The 18,230-nt window shown below is 46.0% G+C and overlaps 1 protein-coding gene across 1 annotated transcript in view; it reads right to left on the bottom strand.

The window, feature by feature from the left end:
* LOC124043194 (adhesion G protein-coupled receptor B2-like) overlaps positions 1-18,230 on the bottom strand; it is a 557,845-nt gene that overhangs the window by 186,903 nt on the left and 352,712 nt on the right. The window contains exons 12-13 of the mRNA XM_046361489.1: positions 16,322-16,430; positions 11,758-11,904 (exon numbers count right to left, since the gene is read on the bottom strand). Coding sequence (XP_046217445.1) covers positions 11,758-11,904; positions 16,322-16,430 — 256 coding nt within the window. The remainder of the gene's footprint in view (positions 1-11,757; positions 11,905-16,321; positions 16,431-18,230) is intronic.

Genomic DNA, 18,230 nt, shown 5'->3' with positions numbered 1-18,230 from the left:
CATACTGCCTCTGGTCTTCTGGACTCACTAAACAGAGAACATCCCTGGTCATCCCTTCTGCCTCTGGTCTGATGGACTCACTAAACAGAGAACATCCCTGGTCATCCCTTCTGCCTCTGGTCTGATGGACTCACTAAACAGAGAACATCCCTGGTCATCCCTACTACCTCTGGTCTGCTGGACTCACTAAACAGAGAACCTCCCTGGTCATCCCTACTGCCTCTGGTCTTCTGGACTCACTAAACAGAGAACATCCCTGGTCATCCCTTCTGCCTCTGGTCTGATGGACTCACTAAACAGAGAACATCCCTGGTCATCCCTACTGCCTCTGGTCTGCTGGACTCACTAAACAGAGAACATCACTGGTCATCCCTACTGCTCTGGTCTTCTGGACTCACTGAACCACTGTCTATACACACCACCATATATAACTACTGTCTATACACACCACCATATATAACCACTGTCTATACACACCACCATATATAACCACTGTCTATACACACCACCATATATAACCACTGTCTATACACACCACCATATATCTGACTGCACCAGATTTGCCAATTCTTGCTGTGAGATGTTACCCTACTCTTCCACCAAGGCACCTGCCAGTTTCTGGTCATTTCTGGGGGGGAATGGCCCTAGCCCTCACCCTCCGATCCAACAGGTACCATACATGCTCAATGGGATTGAGATTCGGGCTCTTCGCTGGCCATGGCAGAACACTGACATTCCTGTCTTGCAGGAAATCACGCACAGAACGAGCAGTATGGGTGGTGGCATTGTCATACTGGAGGGTCATGTCAGGATGAGCCTGCAGGAAGGGTACCACATGAGGGAGGAGGATGTCTTCCCTGTAATGCACAGCATTGAGATTGCCTGCAATGACAACAAGCTCAGTCGGATGATGCTGAGACACACCGCCCCAGACCATGACAGACTCTCCACCTCCAAATCGATCCCGCTCCAGGGTACAGGTCTCAGTGTAACGGTCATTCCTTCGACGATAAACGTGAATCCGACCATGACCCCTGGTGAGACAAAACCGCGACTCGTCAGTGAAGAGCACTTTTTGCCAGTCCTGTCTGGTCCAGAGACGGTGGGTTTGTGCCCATAGGCGACATTGTTGCCGGTGATGTCTGGTGAGGACCTGCCTTACAACAGGCCTACAAGCCCTCAGTCCAGCCTCTCTCAGCCTATTGCGTACAGTCTGAGCACTGATGAAGGGATTGTGCATTCCTGGTGCAACTCGGGCAGTTGCTGTTGCCATCCCGCAAGTGTGATGTTCGGACGTACCGATCCTGTGCAGGTGTTGTTACACGTGGTCCGCCACTGCGAGGACAATCAGCTGTCCATCCTGTCTCCCTGTAGTGCTGTCTTAGGCGTCTCACAGGAAGGACATTGCAATTTATTGCCCTGGCCACATCTGCAGTCCTCATGCCTCCTTGCAACATGCCTAAGGCACGTTCACGCAGATGAGCAGGGACCCCAGGCATCTTTCTTGTGGTGTTTTTCAGAGTCAGTAGAAAGGCCTCTTTAGTGTCCTAAGTTTTCATAACTGTGACCGTAATTGCCTACCATTTGTAGACTGTTGGTGTCTTAACGACCGTTCCACAGGTGCATGTTCATTAAATGTTTATGGTTCATTGAACAAGCATGGGAAACAGTGTTGAAACCCTTTACAATGAAGATCTGTGAAGTTATCTGGATTTTTACAAATTATCTTTTTTTCCTGAGTTTATATGTATATTCCGGACTCTGACATTGCTAATTTCTTAGTTCCTTTCTTTAAATGTTGGGCTTTGTGTGCATTGTTTTGTATTGTCAGGTATTACTACACTGTTGAAGTTAGGAACATAAGCATTTCGCTACACCTATGACTGCATCTGCTAAATATGTGTACGCGACCATCACAATTTGATATGAAGTTAAAGGTTCACCAACCACCTGAGAGGAATTGAAAACCAAAAGATAGAGATTGACATTTAGAAGTGAAAGGGGAAAGATAAATAGCCTCTTGTACTGAGACTACATGTCATTCTCCCCTCATCCGTCTAGACTTCCTTCCTCCTCAACCCTCTCTTTCCATTTCCAACTGCCTCCTTGCTTTTCCTTGTCAAAACTTTTTTCTCCAAATTCTTTGTTCCCTCGCTATTCAATTCAATTCAGTTCAATTGAAGGGGCTTTATTGGAATGGAAAACATGTTTACATTACCAAAGCAAGCATTTCACCCCTTCATCCCTTTCAACAGGCCAAAGACTCTCTTTCTACTCAACAGGCCAAAGACTCTCTTTCTACTCGACAGGCCAAAGACTCTCTTTCTACTCGACAGGCCAAAGACTCTCTTTCTACTCGACAGGCCAAAGACTCTCTTTCTACTCAACAGGCCAAAGACTCTCTTTCTACTCGACAGGCCAAAGACTCTCTTTCTACTCAACAGGCCAAAGACTCTCTTTCTACTCGACAGGCCAAAGACTCTCTTTCTACTCAACAGGCCAAAGACTCTCTTTCTACTCGACAGGCCAAAGACTCTCTTTCTACTCAACAGGCCAAAGACTCTCTTTCTACTCGACAGGCCAAAGACTCTCTTTCTACTCGACAGGCCAAAGACTCTCTTTCTACTCAACAGGCCAAACACTCTCTTTCTACTCAACAGGCCAAACACTCTCTTTCTACTCAACAGGCCAAAGACTCAACAGGCCAAAGACTCTCTTTCTACTCGACAGGCCAAAGACTCTCTTTCTACTCAACAGGCCAAAGACTCTCTTTCTACTCGACAGGCCAAAGACAGGCCAAAGACTCTCTTTCTACTCAACAGGCCAAAGACTCTCTTTCTACTCGACAGGCCAAAGACTCTCTTTCTACTCGACAGGCCAAAGACTCTCTTTCTACTCGACAGGCCAAAGACTCTCTTTCTACTCAACAGGCCAAAGACTCTCTTTCTACTCGACAGGCCAAAGACTCTCTTTCAAAGACTCAACAGGCCAAAGACTCTCTTTCTACTCGACAGGCCAAAGACTCTCTTTCTACTCAACAGGGCCAAAGACTCTCTTTCTACTCAACAGGCCAAACACTCTCTTTCTACTCAACAGGCCAAACACTCTCTTTCTACTCAACAGGCCAAACACTCTCTTTCTACTCAACAAACACTCTCTTTCTACTCAACAGGCCAAAGACTCTCTTTCTACTCAACAGGCCAAACACTCTCTTTCTACTCAACAGGCCAAACACTCTCTTTCTACTCAACAGGCCAAACACTCTCTTTCTACTCAACAGGCCAAACACTCTCTTTCTACTCAACAGGCCAAACACTCTCTTTCTACTCTGTGCTTCCTCTGCTTCCCCCTTCTATTTCTCTCCCTTCATCCCTCTCTCCCTGGAGCAGTGTTGCAGAGAGTTGATCTCTCCCAGAGAGAGGTCGTGTTTCTCTTTAAATGTCACCCTGTCTGGAGGGAAGGAAGGTAGGTAGGGATTGAGGAAGGGGAGAAAGGAGTCAGGGAAGCAAGGCTGGAGGAGTGAGGGAGTAGAAAGGAAAATAAAGGAGGGAAAATACTCAGGCACACGGGATGAGTCATCCAAAATCTAACAGAGAGAGAGAGCAAGAGAGGGAGAGTGATAGAGAGCAAGAGAGCAAGAGAGCGAGAGAGCGAGAGCAGGAGTGAGAGAGAGAGAGAGAGAGAGAGAGAGAGAGAGAGAGAGAGAGAGAGAGAGAGAGAGAGAGAGAGAGAGAGTAAGAGAGGGAGAGATAAGAGAGGGAGAGTGATAGAGAGAGAGCAAGAGAGCAAGAGGAGAGTGATAGAGAGAGAGAGAGCAAGAGAGCAAGAGAGGGAGAGTGATAGAGAGAGAGCAAGAGAGCAAGAGAGCGAGAGCAGGAGAGATAGAGTGATAGAGAGAGAGAGAGAGAGAGAGAGAGAGAGAGAGAGAGAGAGAGAGAGAGAGAGAGAGAGAGAGAGAAGAGAGATGATCAAAGTCAACGACGAAGACCAGTCACTGTGATGGATCCTAATTGAAGGCAGTGTGCATGAACATGCAAATGAGATGCCCCGTGTTATTGTGGATGAAAGTGTCTGGGTGAGAGCGAGGGGTGACACTCCTACACTTGACCAGACCACAAACTCATTACAGACATACTGATTGAGACCAGAAGTCCATTCAGTCACACAAACTTTAATCAATACATTTTCCTCTAATATAATTTGGTCACCCCATTATTTTTAAAGTGTTTAAATTAGTGTTGGCTAACCGTTAGCTAGCGTGTAAATGAGTGTTTGCTAACCATTAACTAGAGTTTAAATGAGTGATGGCTAACCATTAGCTAGTGTGTAAATGAGTCTTTGCTAACTATTAACTAGCATTTAAATGAGTGTTGGCTAACCGTTAGCTAGCGTGTAAATGAGTCTTTGCTAACTATTAACTAGCGTTTAAATGAGTGTTGGCTAACCGTTAGCTAGCATTTAAATGAGTGTTAGCTAACCGTTAGCTGCCAACTGAAATAGAAAATGACTAAACGTGATCTTGAGACTGGCCTATCAAACTAGAGCGTATACAGATTGAGATGCAGCTCTAAACGCATCCATGAAAGCCAGTTATATCTAAGACATTGGCAAAATGCCATTGATATCCATTGCAGATGTACGTTAAGGGTCAACGGTGTAATAGGTTGTGTTTTAGTACTGTGTATAAATGAATAGACCATATCATGTATCCATTTCTTTATTAAGCCCTGACCTTCTGGGCTGTCATTGGATCATTGTGTCTTATGAGGTTGAATGTGAATGTGTGTGTCTGTGTGCCATAGACCTAGTGCATGGATCTACAGTATCTGTGTATATGCCATCTAGGAGTGTCCTAACCAGTCTATACCTCTGGGTCAGTGTCATCTCATGGATCAGTGAACAAGCCAGGCATTGGGCTGTGGAGCGAGTCATGAGCCTATCATTGGCCAGTGTGTGTGTGTGTGTGTTGTGTGTTGTGTGCTGTGTGTGCGTATAAACTAATGCGCGTGTGTGTGCGCATGTGTGCAATTCTCAATCCTATTGAGCCTATCAGTGGGACTGTCTGTGGGAGAATGGCTTTGATAACAGGTTAAACGAACCAAACACTTTGATAAACATCAGATCACTGGTCACAATGAGCTCTCTGCACTGCCAGTCAATGGAGCCACTGACCTCCAACCGCTACAATTCTTTAGTCATGACTGTGACTATGGAGGGACACACAGAGGGAGAGAAAGGCTCTGTCAGGGAGAGGGGGGATGAAGGAGAGAGGGGATGAGGGAGAGAGATGAGGGAGAGAGAGAGAGGGGTTGAGGGAGAGAGAGGGGGGATGAGGGAGAGAGAGGGGATGAGGGAGAGAAAGGCTCTGTCAGGGAGAGGGGGATGAGGGAGAGAGGGGATGAGGGAGAGAGGGGATGAGGGAGAGAGATGAGGGAGAGAGAGAGAGGGGATGAGGGAGAGAGAGGGGGATGAGGGAGAGAGGGGATAAGGGAAAAAGAGAGGGAATGAGGGAGAGACAGGGGATGAGGGAGAGAGAGAGGGGATGAAGGCGAGAGAAGGGATGAGGGAGAGAGAAGGGGGATGAGGGAGAGAGAGAGGGGATGAGGGAGAGAGTGGGTGCGGCAGAGAGAGAGGGGATGAGGGAGAGAGAGTGGATAAGGGATAGAGAGAGAGTGAGGGAGAGAGAGAATGGATGATGGTGAGAGAGGGGATGAGGGAGAGAGATGAGGGAGAGAGAGAGGGGATAAGGGAGAAAGAAGGGAATGAGGGAGAGACAGGGGATGCGGGAGAGAGAGGGGATGAAGGAGAGAGAGAAGGGATGACGGAAAGAGAAGGGATGAGGGAGAGACAGGGGGGATGAGGGAGAGAGTGTGTGCTGTAGAGAGAGAGGGGATGAGGGAGAGAGAGGGGATAAGGGAGAGAGAGGGTGAGGGAGAGAGAGAATGGATGAGGGAGAGAGAGGGGATGAGGGGATGAAGGAGAGAGTGAGAGATGCAGGAGAGAGAGGGGGATGGGGAGAGAGGGGGATGAGGGAGAGAGTGTGGATAAGGGAGAGAGAGAGGGAATGAGGGAGATATAGGGGATGAGGGAGAGAGAGTGGGGATGAAGGATAGAGGGGGATGAGTGAGAGAGTGGATGAGGGAGAGAGAGGGGATGAGGGAGAAATGAGAGGATGGAGGGAGAGAGAGTGAGAGAGAGAGAGGGGATGAAGGCGAGAGAGAGGGGGATGAGTGAGAGAGTGAGGGATGAGGGAGAGAGTGAGGGGATGAGGCAGAGAGAGATGGAATGAGGGAGATACAGGGGATGAGGGAGAGAGAGAGTGGGGATGAAGGAGAGAGAGAGGGGATTAGTAAGAGAGTGAGGGATGAGGGAGAGAGAGAGAGAGGGGATGAAGGAGAGAGAGAGAGGGGATGAGTGAGAGATGAGGGAGAAAGAGAGGGAATGAGGGAGAAAGAGAGGGAATGAAGGAGAGAGAGAAGGGATGATGGAAAGAGAAGGGATGAGGGAGAGACAGGGGGATGAGGGAGAGACAGGGGGATGAGGGGATGAGGTAGAGAGAGAGGGGATGAGGAGAGAGAGGGGATAAGGGAGAGAGAGTGTGAGGGAGAGAGAGAATGGATGAGGGAGAGAGCGGGGATGAGAGAGAGAGAGAGAGGGGATGAAGGAGAGAGTGAGAGATGAGGGAGAGAGAGGGGGATGGGGGAGAGAGAGGGGATGAGGGAGAGAGTATGGATAAGGGAGAGAGAGAGGGAATGAGGGAGATATAGGGGATGAGGGAGAGAGAGTGGGGATGAAGGATAGAGGGGGATGAGTGAGAGAGTGAGGGATGAGGGAGAGAGAGAGGGATGAGGGAGAGAGAGAGGGGATGGAGGGAGAGAGAGAGAGAGAGAGAGAGAGAGAGGAGAGAGAGAGAGGGAGAGGGGATGAAGGAGAGAGAGAGAGGGGGATGAGTGAGAGAGTGAGGGGATGAGGGAGAGAGAGAGGGAATGAGGGAGATACAGGGGATGAGGGAGAGAGAGAGTGGGGATGAAGGAGAGAGAAGGGATTAGTAAGAGAGTGAGGGATGAGGGAGAGAGAGAGAGAGAGGGGATGAAGGAGAGAGAGGGGATGAGGGAGAGAGTGAGGGATGAGGGAGAGAGAGAGGCGATGAGGGAGAGAGAGAGCGGATGAGGGAGAAAGTGAGGGGATGAGAGAGAGAGGGTGTGGCAGAGAGAGAGAGGATGAGGGTAAGAGAAAAGGGATGAGGGATAGAGAGAGAGAGGGGATGAGGTAGAGAGAGAGCCAATGAGGGTGTGAGAGAGGGGATGAGGGAGAGACAAGGGATGAGGGAGATAGCGAGAGAGAGGCAGATAGAGAGAGGGTGAGAGTAGGAGAGAGCCAGAGAGTGAGAGAGAGATAAAGAGAGAGATAGTGAGTGAGATAGAGAGAGAGAGGAGAGAGAGGAGAGAGAGAGAGAGAGAGAGAGGAGAGAGAGAGAGAGAGAGAGAGAGAGAGAGAGAGAGAGAGAGAGAGAGAGAGAGAGAGGGGGGATGAAGGAGAGAGAGGATGGGATGAAGGAGAGAGAGTGAGGGATGAGGGAAAGAGAGAGGGGATGAGGGGAGAGATTGGATAAGGGAGAGAGTGGGAATGAGGGAGATATAGGGGATGAGGGAGAGAGAGAGTGGGGATGAAGGGAGAGAGGGGGATTAGTGAGAGAGTGAGGGATGAGGTAGAGAGAGGGGGATGAGGGAAAGAGAGATGGGATTAGTAAGAGAGTGAGGGATGAGGTAGAGATAGGGGGATGAGGAGAGAGAGAGGGGATGAGGGAGAAAGTGAGGGGATGAGGGAGATAGAGAGGGGATTAGGGAGATAGAGAGGAGATGAGGGAGATAGAGAGGGGATGAGAGAGAGAGGGTGTGGCAGAGAGAGAGAGGATGAGGGTAAGAGAAAAGGGATGAGGGATAGAGAGAGATGGGAAGAGGTAGAGATAGAGCCAATGAGGGTGTGAGAGAGGGGATGAGGGAGAGACAAGGGATGAGGGAGAGAGAGAGAGAGGTTACGGCAGAGAGACAGGGGAGGAATGAGAGAGCGAGAAAGAGAGGCAGATAGAGAAAGAGAGGGTGAGAGTAGGAGATAGGAGAGAGCCAGAGAGTGAGAGAGAGATAAAGAGAGAGATAGTGAGAGAGAGAGAGAGAGAGAGAGAGAGAGAGAGAGAGAGAGAGAGAGAGAGAGAGAGAGAGAGAGAGAGAGCGAGAGAGAGAGGGGATGAGGGAGAGAGAGAGAGGGGGGGATGAAGGAGAGAGAGGAATGGGATGAAGGAGAGAGAGTGAGGGATGAGGGAAAGAGAGAGGGGATGAGGGAGAGAGAGTGGATAAGGGAGAGAGTGGGAATGAGGGAGATATAGGGGATGAGGGAGAGAGAGAGTGGGGATGAAGGAGAGAGGGGGTGAGTGAGAGAGTGAGGGATGAGGTAGAGAGAGGGGGGATGAGGGAAAGAGAGATGGGATTAGTAAGAGAGTGAGGGATGAGGTAGAGATAGAGGGGATGAGGGAGAGAGAGAGGGGATGAGGGAGAAAGTGAGGGGATGAGGGAGATAGAGGGGATTAGGGAGATAGAGAGGAGATGAGGGAGATAGAGAGGGGATGAGAGAGAGAGGGTGTGGCAGAGAGAGAGAGGATGAGGGTAAGAGAAAAGGGATGAGGGATAGAGAGAGATGGGAAGAGGTAGAGAGACAGGGGAGGAATGAGAGAGCGAGAAAGAGAGGCAGATAGAGAGAGAGAGGGTGAGAGTAGGAGAGTAGGAGAGAGCCAGAGAGTGAGAGAGAATAGCTGTGTCCTCAGAGCCAGACAGAGACGCCAGCCACCGTCTGACACCAGGCTAACCTTTCATGGGGATGACAGGGGGCACACAGGAAGTCAGTGTGTGTGTACTTTCCTGTAGGGCCTGTGTTATTATAGAGGTCAGGATCAGCAACAGAGACATACTAATCTCTTTCTCTATGTCTCTCTATCTATCTCTGTGTGTCTCTCTATCTCTGTCTGTCTCTCTATTTCTGTCTGTCTCTCTATCTCTGTCTGTCTCTCTATCTCTGTCTGTCTCTCTATCTCTGTCTATCTATCTATCTATCTCTGTCTATCTATCTATCTATCTCTGTCTATCTGTCTATCTCTGTGTCTCTCTATCTCTGTCTATCTGTCTATCTCTGTCTGTTTATCTATCTCTGTCTATCTATCTATCTATCTATCTATCTATCTATCTATCTATCTATCTATCTATCTATCTATCTATCTATCTATCTATCTATCTATCTATCTATCTCTGTCTGTCTGTCTGTCTGTCTGTCTGTCTGTCTGTCTGTCTGTCTGTCTATCTATCTCTGTCTGTCTATCTATCTCTGTCTGTCTATCTATCTCTGTCTGTCTATCTCTGTCTGTCTATCTCTGTCTCTGTCTGTCTGTCTCTCTCTGTCTGTCTCTCTATCTCTGTCTGTCTCTCTATCTATCTCTGTCTGTCTGTCTATCTATCTCTGTCTGTCTGTCTATCTATCTCTGTCTGTCTATCTATCTATCTATCTATCTATCTCTATCTGTCTATCTATCTCTCTATCTATCTATCTGTCTATCTATCTATCTATCTATCTGTCTATCTATCTATCTATCTATCTATCTGTCTGTCTATCTATTCAATTCTCTGTCTGTAACATTATCTATCTCAAAGTGAATATATAAAGTCTTGTAAACATTACACTCAGTTTATAAAGACATTACAAATGTCTACACACACAATCAAATAGTTCAAGATAAAATAAATCTGTCTGTCAATATATCTATCTATCTATCTATCTATCTGTCTATCTATCTATCTATCTATCTGTCTCTGTCTATCTATCTATCTGTCTCTATCTATCTATCTGTCTCTGTCTATCTATCTATCTGTCTCTGTCTATCTATCTATCTGTCTCTATCTATCTATCTGTCTGTCTATCTCTCTCTCTCTCTCTATCTATCTATCTATCTATCTGTCTCTGTCTATCTATCTATCTGTCTCTGTCTATCTATCTATCTATCTATCTATCTGTCTCTGTCTATCTATCTATCTATCTCTCTCTCTCTCTCTCTCTCTCTCTCTCTCTCTCTCTCTCTCTCTCTCTCTCTATCTATCTATCTATCTATCTATCTATCTATCTATCTATCTATCTATCTATCTATCTATCTATCTATCTATCTATCTATCTATCTATCTATCTGCCTGCCTGCCTGCCTGCCTGCCTGCCTGCCTGCCTGCCTGCCTGCCTGCCTGCCTGCCTGCCTGCCTGCCTGCCTACCACAGTCCACAATGCACAGAGCACTGCGCCACCACAGTTCAGAATGCATTGCTCAGAGCACTGAGCCACCACAGTTCACAATGCACTGCTCAGAGCAATGCGCCACCACAGTTCACAATGCACTGCTCAGAGCACTGCGCCACCACAGTTCACAATGCACTGCTCAGAGCACTGAGCCACCACAGTTCACAATGCACTGCTCAGAGCACTGCGCCACCACAGTTCACAATGCACTGCTCAGAGCACTGAGCCACCACAGTTCACAATGCACTGCTCAGAGCACTGAGCCACCACAGTTCACAATGCACTGCTCAGAGCACTGAGCCACCACAGTTCACAATGCACTGCTCAGAGCAATGCGCCACCACAGTTCACAATGCACTGCTCAGAGCTCTAGCAAGGTTACTTGATGTTAATAGTGAGTCTTTATAAATGATTTCATTTTAAGCCTTCCCCAAACCATAGCCCTAACCTTAACCACACGGAATGAATGGCTAAACTGTTAACCTTTGAGTTGTTTCTGTTTTAACCCTATAACCATGTGGAATTACCCCTTTAACCAAGTGGAATTGACCCTGTGACCATGTGGAATTAACCCTTTAACCAAGTGGAATTGACCCTGTAACCATGTGGAATTAACCCTTTAACCATGTGGAATAAACCCTTTAATCAGGTGGAATTAATTTGTCAAAAAAAGACGTTCATCCTTAATACTTGGAATTTCGAAGGGATTTCTTGTGGGGAATACAGTTTGACTGTAAGAAGTGCAGAACAATTTGAAGTGGCGTTCAAAGTAGGACGTGAGACAATCGTTCCATGATAAACGTAAGGGATAATCAACAAGGGGCTATCTATGCGTTCTATGGAAAATAATGAACGACGTTGAAGGTGCGTTCCATGACACGCTAGCAGAGTGGAACTGACCTTCCACAGAGTTGCATTATTTTACAGGAAACACATAGAGCCCCGAGTTGATCATCCCTTTTATACAATAGCTATAATTTAACACATTTGCTGGTAGAAATGTGTTCAACATCCACTGAAGAAACTAGCAGGTTTATTAGATACTAGATAGCCAGTATACTAGACCTTCGCTTTCAAAAGCAACTCAAACCTACAACATGTAACAAATGAACTATAGCCATTGAATTCTACCGTGCAAATATACTGTGCGCTATAGGGAAATAATGCATGCCCTAGAATGCCCTTCAAGCCAATCAGAAACTAGTATTCTATAAGGTGATGGGTATGGGTCAACCTGTTACACATCAGGCTTTCTCTGTTCAGAGGTTAAAGTTATGATCACCTGAATTATTCACCTTGTGAGGACATCTTGACATCAGTGTGGTGAGGTCAGGGGAAGTCTTTAGAGGATGTATGAAGCCATATTTCACTATGAGGCATGTGATTATGATGATGATGAAGAGGATGTCATGATGATGAAGACCATCTTACCTTCAGAGGTTAGGGTGAAGACCTCTTTGGGGATGTAGAGTTTGTCTTCGGCGGAACGAGCCCAGTCCTTCATTCCCCTCCTGCCCTTCATGGGGAAGTTGATGTCACTGGAGACCGCTGTCACGGGCTCTCGCTGTATTGTAATCACTATGAAGACAAAACATATAGTTATATCTATGGAGACCAAACATACCGTTATCTCTATGGAGACCAAACATACCGTTATCTCTATAGAGACAAAACATATCGTTATCTCTATGGAGACCAAACATACCGTTATCTCTATAGAGACAAAACATATCGTTATCTCTATGGAGACTAAACATACCGTTATCTCTATGCAGATAAAACATATTGTTATCTCTATGCAGATAAAACATATTGTTATCTCTATGGAGACAAAACATATTGTTATCACTATGGAGATAAAACATATTGTTATCACTATGGAGACAAAACTTACCGTTATCTCTATGCAGATAAAACATATTGTTATCTCTATGGAGACAAAACATATTGTTATCTCTATGGAGATAAAACATTGTTATCTCTATGGAGATAAAACATATTGTTATCTCTATGGAGATAAAACATATTGTTATCTCTATGGAGATAAAACATATTGTTATCTCTATGGAGATAAAACATATTGTTATCTCTATGGAGACAAAACATATCATTATCTCTATGGAGATAAAACATATTGTTATCTCTATGGAGACAAACCATACCATTATCTCTATGCAGATACAACATATTGTTATCTCTATGGAGACAAAACATATTGTTATCTCTATGGAGACAAAACATATTGTTATCACTATGGAGATAAAACATTGTTATCTCTATGGAGACCAAACATACCGTTATCTCTATGCAGATAAAACATATTGTTATCTCTATGGAGACAAAACATATTGTTATCTCTATGGAGACAAATAAAATCATGAATTGACGAACACCCAAAATAGGTAGAGAGGTGCTGACTAATGGAAAGGCAAACTTATTTGAGTTATGATTACTGACAATTGGGAGTGTTGAGGATAAGACTGCAAAAATGCTGTTACATTTCCCCAAGATATCCAGAGGGAATAAGATAACCACAGGGAATAACCCATTACAGTCTATAGTAAGCCCTGTCTAAGCCGGGGGGTTACTACTAAGCTATATGGAATTTGTTGTTTTAAGAATATTGTTTTAAGAAGGTCATACCAAGGATCATTTTACTATTTGATTTGACATTTTAAGACCCCTTGAAGTATAAAAAATTATTTGATGTAAAACATTTGATTTGGGTTTACTGCTACAAACGCATTGAATAACAAATTCACTTCATGGAACAACAACAGTCCCAACCCCAAAAAATTGAAAGGAAGATTTTTAGGAAGTGTCTGTCCTATATCTGTGAGATAAAAGAAAGTTAACCCCTTATTTTTGGCACTAAACAGTCTCCATATATACAGTACTTCCATTCATTTTTTCAACTGGTACCGGGGGACCTTCAGAGGAGTATTGTGAGGCGTGTGGATGTCCTGTAGCAAAACAACCATCACGGGAGTGTTCAGGAGAATCTCTCCTTTCCCCAGAGAGGTCATATTAGTGTGTAGCCAAAACTGTTCAGACGCTACAGAAGTTGTCAGATCGTCTGAACCGACTTCAGACGAGTCCTAAGATGCTTGTAGAGGTTATAGAGCAAAACGGAGAACACCATTTTGTGAGAAGACTGATTTTCGGGATGGTCTGACACACACACGCCCTGTGACCTTTCACAGCAGATGCGGAAGTGCGACTTTGGAGTATGCAGTGGATTGAGACGCATCTCTAGCTTAAACTCAAAGATTTTTATGGGGATTCTTTATCACACTAAAAAGATTTCCACAGGATGCGGATATTGACTCGAGGGGGGAAAGATTCCCACAGGGAATAAGACACCCACAGGGAACAAGATACCCACAGGGAATAAGATACCCACAGGGAACAAGACACCCACAGGGAATAAGACACCCACAGGGAACAAGATACCCACAGGGAATAAGATACCCACAGGGAACAAGACACCCACAGGGAATAAGACACCCACAGGGAACAAGATACCCACAGGGAATAAGATGCCCACAGGGAATAAGACACCCACAGGGAATAAGATACCCACAGGGAATAAGACACCCACAGGGAATAAGACACCCACAGGGAATAAGATACCCACAGGGAACAAGATACCCACAGGGAATAAGATACCCACAGGGAACAAGACACCCACAGGGAACAAGATACCCACAGGGAATAAGATACCCAAAGGGAACAAGATACCCACAGGGAATAAGATACCCACAGGGAACAAGATACCCACAGGGAATAAGATACCCACAGGGAACAAGACACCCACAGGGAACAAGATACCCACAGGGAATAAGATACCCACAGGAAATAAGATACCCACAGGGAACAAGATACCCACAGGTAATAAGACACCCACAGGGAACAAGATACCCACAGGGAATAAGATACACACAGGGAACAAGATACCAACAGGGAATAAGATACCCACAAGGAATAAGACACCCACAGGGAACAAGATACCCACAGGGAATAAGATACCCACAGGGAATAAGACACCCACAGGGAACAAGATACCCACAAGGAACAAGATACCCACAGGGAACAAGATACCCACAGGGAATAAGACACCCACAGGGAATAAGACACCCACAGGAAATAAGATACCCAAAGGAAATAAGATACCCACAGGGAACAAGATACCCACACGGAACAAGATACCCACAGGGAATAAGATTCCCACAGGGAACAAGACACCCAGAGGGAACAAGATACCCACAGGGAATAAGATACCCACAGGGAATAAGATACCCACTGGGAATAAGAATAAGATACCCACAGTGAATAATATACCCACTGGGAATAAGATACCCAAAGGGAACAAGATACCCACAGGGAATAAGACACCCAAAGAGAATAAGATACCAGCAGGGAATAAGACACCTACAGGGAACAAGATAGCCACTGGGAATAAGATACCCACAGGGAATAAGACACCCACAGGAAATAAGACACCCAAAGGGAATAAGATACCCACAGGTAATAAGACAGCCACAGGTAATATGACACCCACGGGTAATAAGACACCCACAGGTAATAAGACGTCCAGAGGTAATAAGACACCCAAAGGGAATAAGATACCAGCGGGGAATAAGACACCCACGGGGAATAAGATACCCACAGGGAATAAGATACCCACAGGGAACAGGGAATAAGATACCCACAGGGAATAAGACACCCACAGGGAACAAGATACCCACTGGGAATAAGAAACCCACTGGGAATAAGAAACCCACAGGGAATAAGATACCCACAGGGAATAAGACACCCACAGGGAACAAGATACCCACTGGGAATAGGACACCCACAGGGAATAAGACACCCAAAGGGAATACCAGCGGGGAACACGACACCCACAGTTAATAAGACACCCACAGGCAAAACAACACCCACAGGGAACAAGATACCCACTGGGAATAGGAAACCCACAGGGAATAAGACACCCATGGGGAATAAGACACCCAAAGAGAATAAGACACCCACAGGGAATAAGACACCCATAGGGAATAAGACAACCATAGGGAATAAGACACCCACAGGGAATTAGACACCCACAGGGAATAAGACACCCACAGGGAATAAGACACCCAAATGGAATAAGAAACCCAAAGGGAATAAGATACCCACAGGGAATAAAACACCCACAGGGAATAAGACACCCAAAGGGAATAAGACACCCAAAGGGAATAAGACACCCACAGGGAATAAGATACCCACAGGGAATAAGACACCCACAGGGAATAAGACACCCAAAGTGAATAAGACACCCAAAGGGAACAAGATACCCACTGGGAATAAGAAACCCACTGGGAATAAGAAACCCACAGGGAATAAGATACCCACAGGTAATAAGACACCCACAGGGAACAAGATACCCATTGGGAATAAGATACCCACAGGGAATAAGACACCCACAGGGAATAGGACACCCACAGGGAATAAGACACCCAAAGGGAACAATATACCAGCGGGGAATAAGACACCCAAAGGGAATAAGACAGCCACAGGTAATAAGACACCCACAGGCAAAATGACACCCACAGGGAACAAGATACCCACTGGGAATAGGAAACTCACTGGGAATAAGACACTCACAGGGAATAAGACACCCAAAGGGAATAAGACACCCACAGGGAATAAGACACCCATGGGGAATAAGACACCCATAGGGAATAAGACACCCACAGGGAATTAGACACCCACAGGGAATAAAACACCCACAGGGAATAAGACACCCAAAGGGAATAAGACACCCAAAGGGAATAAGACACCCACAGGGAATAAAACACCCACAGGGAATAAGATACCCACAGGGAATAAGACACCCAAAGGGAATACGCAGGATAAACTGGAATCCTCGAACCAGGATTTCTTGAAAACCTGGGAGTTTGGGGAAAGTTACTGGAATTTTGCACCCCTACCTGTGAGTGTTAAACTGACTACTCACTGAGGTTGTTGGTGACCACCAGGAAACTCTGGAAGGGTTTCTGATCCTCTCCAATCAGATGGATGAAGTCCTCCAATATACGCATGAGATGGGCCGTACCAGGAGAAACCTGGGCATGGGGAAGCGAGAGAGAGAGAGAGAGAGAGAGAGAGAGAGAGAGAGAGAGAGAGAGAGAGAGAGAGAGAGAGAGAGAGAGAGAGAGAGAAAGAGAGAGAGAGAGAGAGAGAGAGAGAGAGAGAGAGAGAGAGAGAGAGAGAGAGAGAGAGAGAGAGAGAGAGAGAAGGGGGAGGAGGGTGAGAGAAGGGAGAGAAGGGAGAGAGCGAGAAAGACAGAGAACAATATCATGAAAACAACTTTCTTTCATAGACAAATATTGAATTACCGACTGTCATTCTCTCTTGTTCTCTGTCTCATTTCATACACCAGTCTAAGTGCATCTTCTGTTCCTGTGAAATTCATGTTGCCAGAAGGAAGTGTCACAGCTAAAGAATCACCAACAACCTCTTTACCACCAACACATTACAACAGTCATTGGCTTCCTGGCACTCGTTAGCCCCGTATGCTAAGTGCAGCTAATTAGCAGACATGGGACATAATGCCTTTTACTGTATATCTGCTGAGGCGGAATCCCAAATTACACCATATTCCCTATATAGTGCACTATTTTAGACCAGAGCTCTTTGGCACTGGACAAAAATAGTGCACTTCATATAAAATAGGGTGCCATAGGAAACCCAGCCTAAGGTATTGGTATCAGTAGAGTATGGGAAGATCATGACTTGATTGTTTTGCAGTGGCTTGATTGCCGCGTATCGTCTCATTTGATTGTCAAAACATCATCATCAAAATTACTGTATTAATATTTCAATACTGTGCTCTCTCACTCTCTCTTCACGAGCCTACTAGTAGAGTACTTCCGGCGCCAACAGAGATGTCCACCTCGCTTCGCTTTCCTAGGAAACTATGCAGTTGTGTTATTCTTACATTAGTACCCCAGGTCATCTTAGGTTTCATTACATACAGTCCTTCTGTAGCTCAGTTGGTAGAGCATGGAGCTTGTAACGCCAGGGTAGTGGGTTCGATCCCCAGGACCACCCATACGTAGAATGTATGCACACATGACTGTAAGTCGCTTTGGATAAAAGCGTCTGCTAAATGGCATATATATTAAGAACTACTGAATATAAGATCAGCGTCAACTCACCATCAGTATGACCAAGAATGGGATTTTCGCAACGCGGATCCTGTGTTCTGCCTTTCAACCAGGACAACGGAATGGATCCCATTCTGCGACCCAAAAAAACGACTCCGTAAAATAGGGAAACGAGGCGGTCTTCTGGTCAGACTCCGGAGACGGGCACATCGTGCACCACTCCCTAGCATTCTTCTCACCAATGTCCAGTCTCTTGACAACAAGGTTGATGAAATCCGAGCAAGGGTAGCATTCCAGAGGGACATCAGAGACTGTAACGTTCTTTGCTTCACGGAAACATGGCTCACTGGAGAGACGCTATCGGAGGCGGTGCAGCCAGCGGGTTTCTCCACGCATCGCGCCGACAGAAACAAACATCTTTCTGGTAAGAAGAGGGGCGGGGGCGTATGCCTTATGGCCACCGAGACGTGGTGTGATCAAAGAAACTCAAATCCTTCTGTTCACCTGATTTAGAATTCCTCACAATCAAATGTCGATCGCATTATCTACCAAGAGAATTCTCTTCAATTATAATCACAGCCGTATATATTCCCCCCCAAGCAGACACATCGATGGCTCTGAGCGAACTTTATTTGACTCTTTGCAAACTGGAATCCATACATCATGAGGCTGCATTCATTGTAGCTGGGGATTTTAACAAGGCTAATCTGAAAACAAGACTCCCTAAATTGTATCAGCATATCGATTGCGCAACCA

Source organism: Oncorhynchus gorbuscha, linkage group LG09 (genome assembly GCF_021184085.1).
Source record: "Oncorhynchus gorbuscha isolate QuinsamMale2020 ecotype Even-year linkage group LG09, OgorEven_v1.0, whole genome shotgun sequence".
In the NCBI taxonomy this organism is placed as follows: domain Eukaryota; kingdom Metazoa; phylum Chordata; class Actinopteri; order Salmoniformes; family Salmonidae; genus Oncorhynchus; species Oncorhynchus gorbuscha.
Note: the sequence above shows the minus strand (reverse complement) of the source record. Positions and strands in the feature narration are given on the sequence as shown.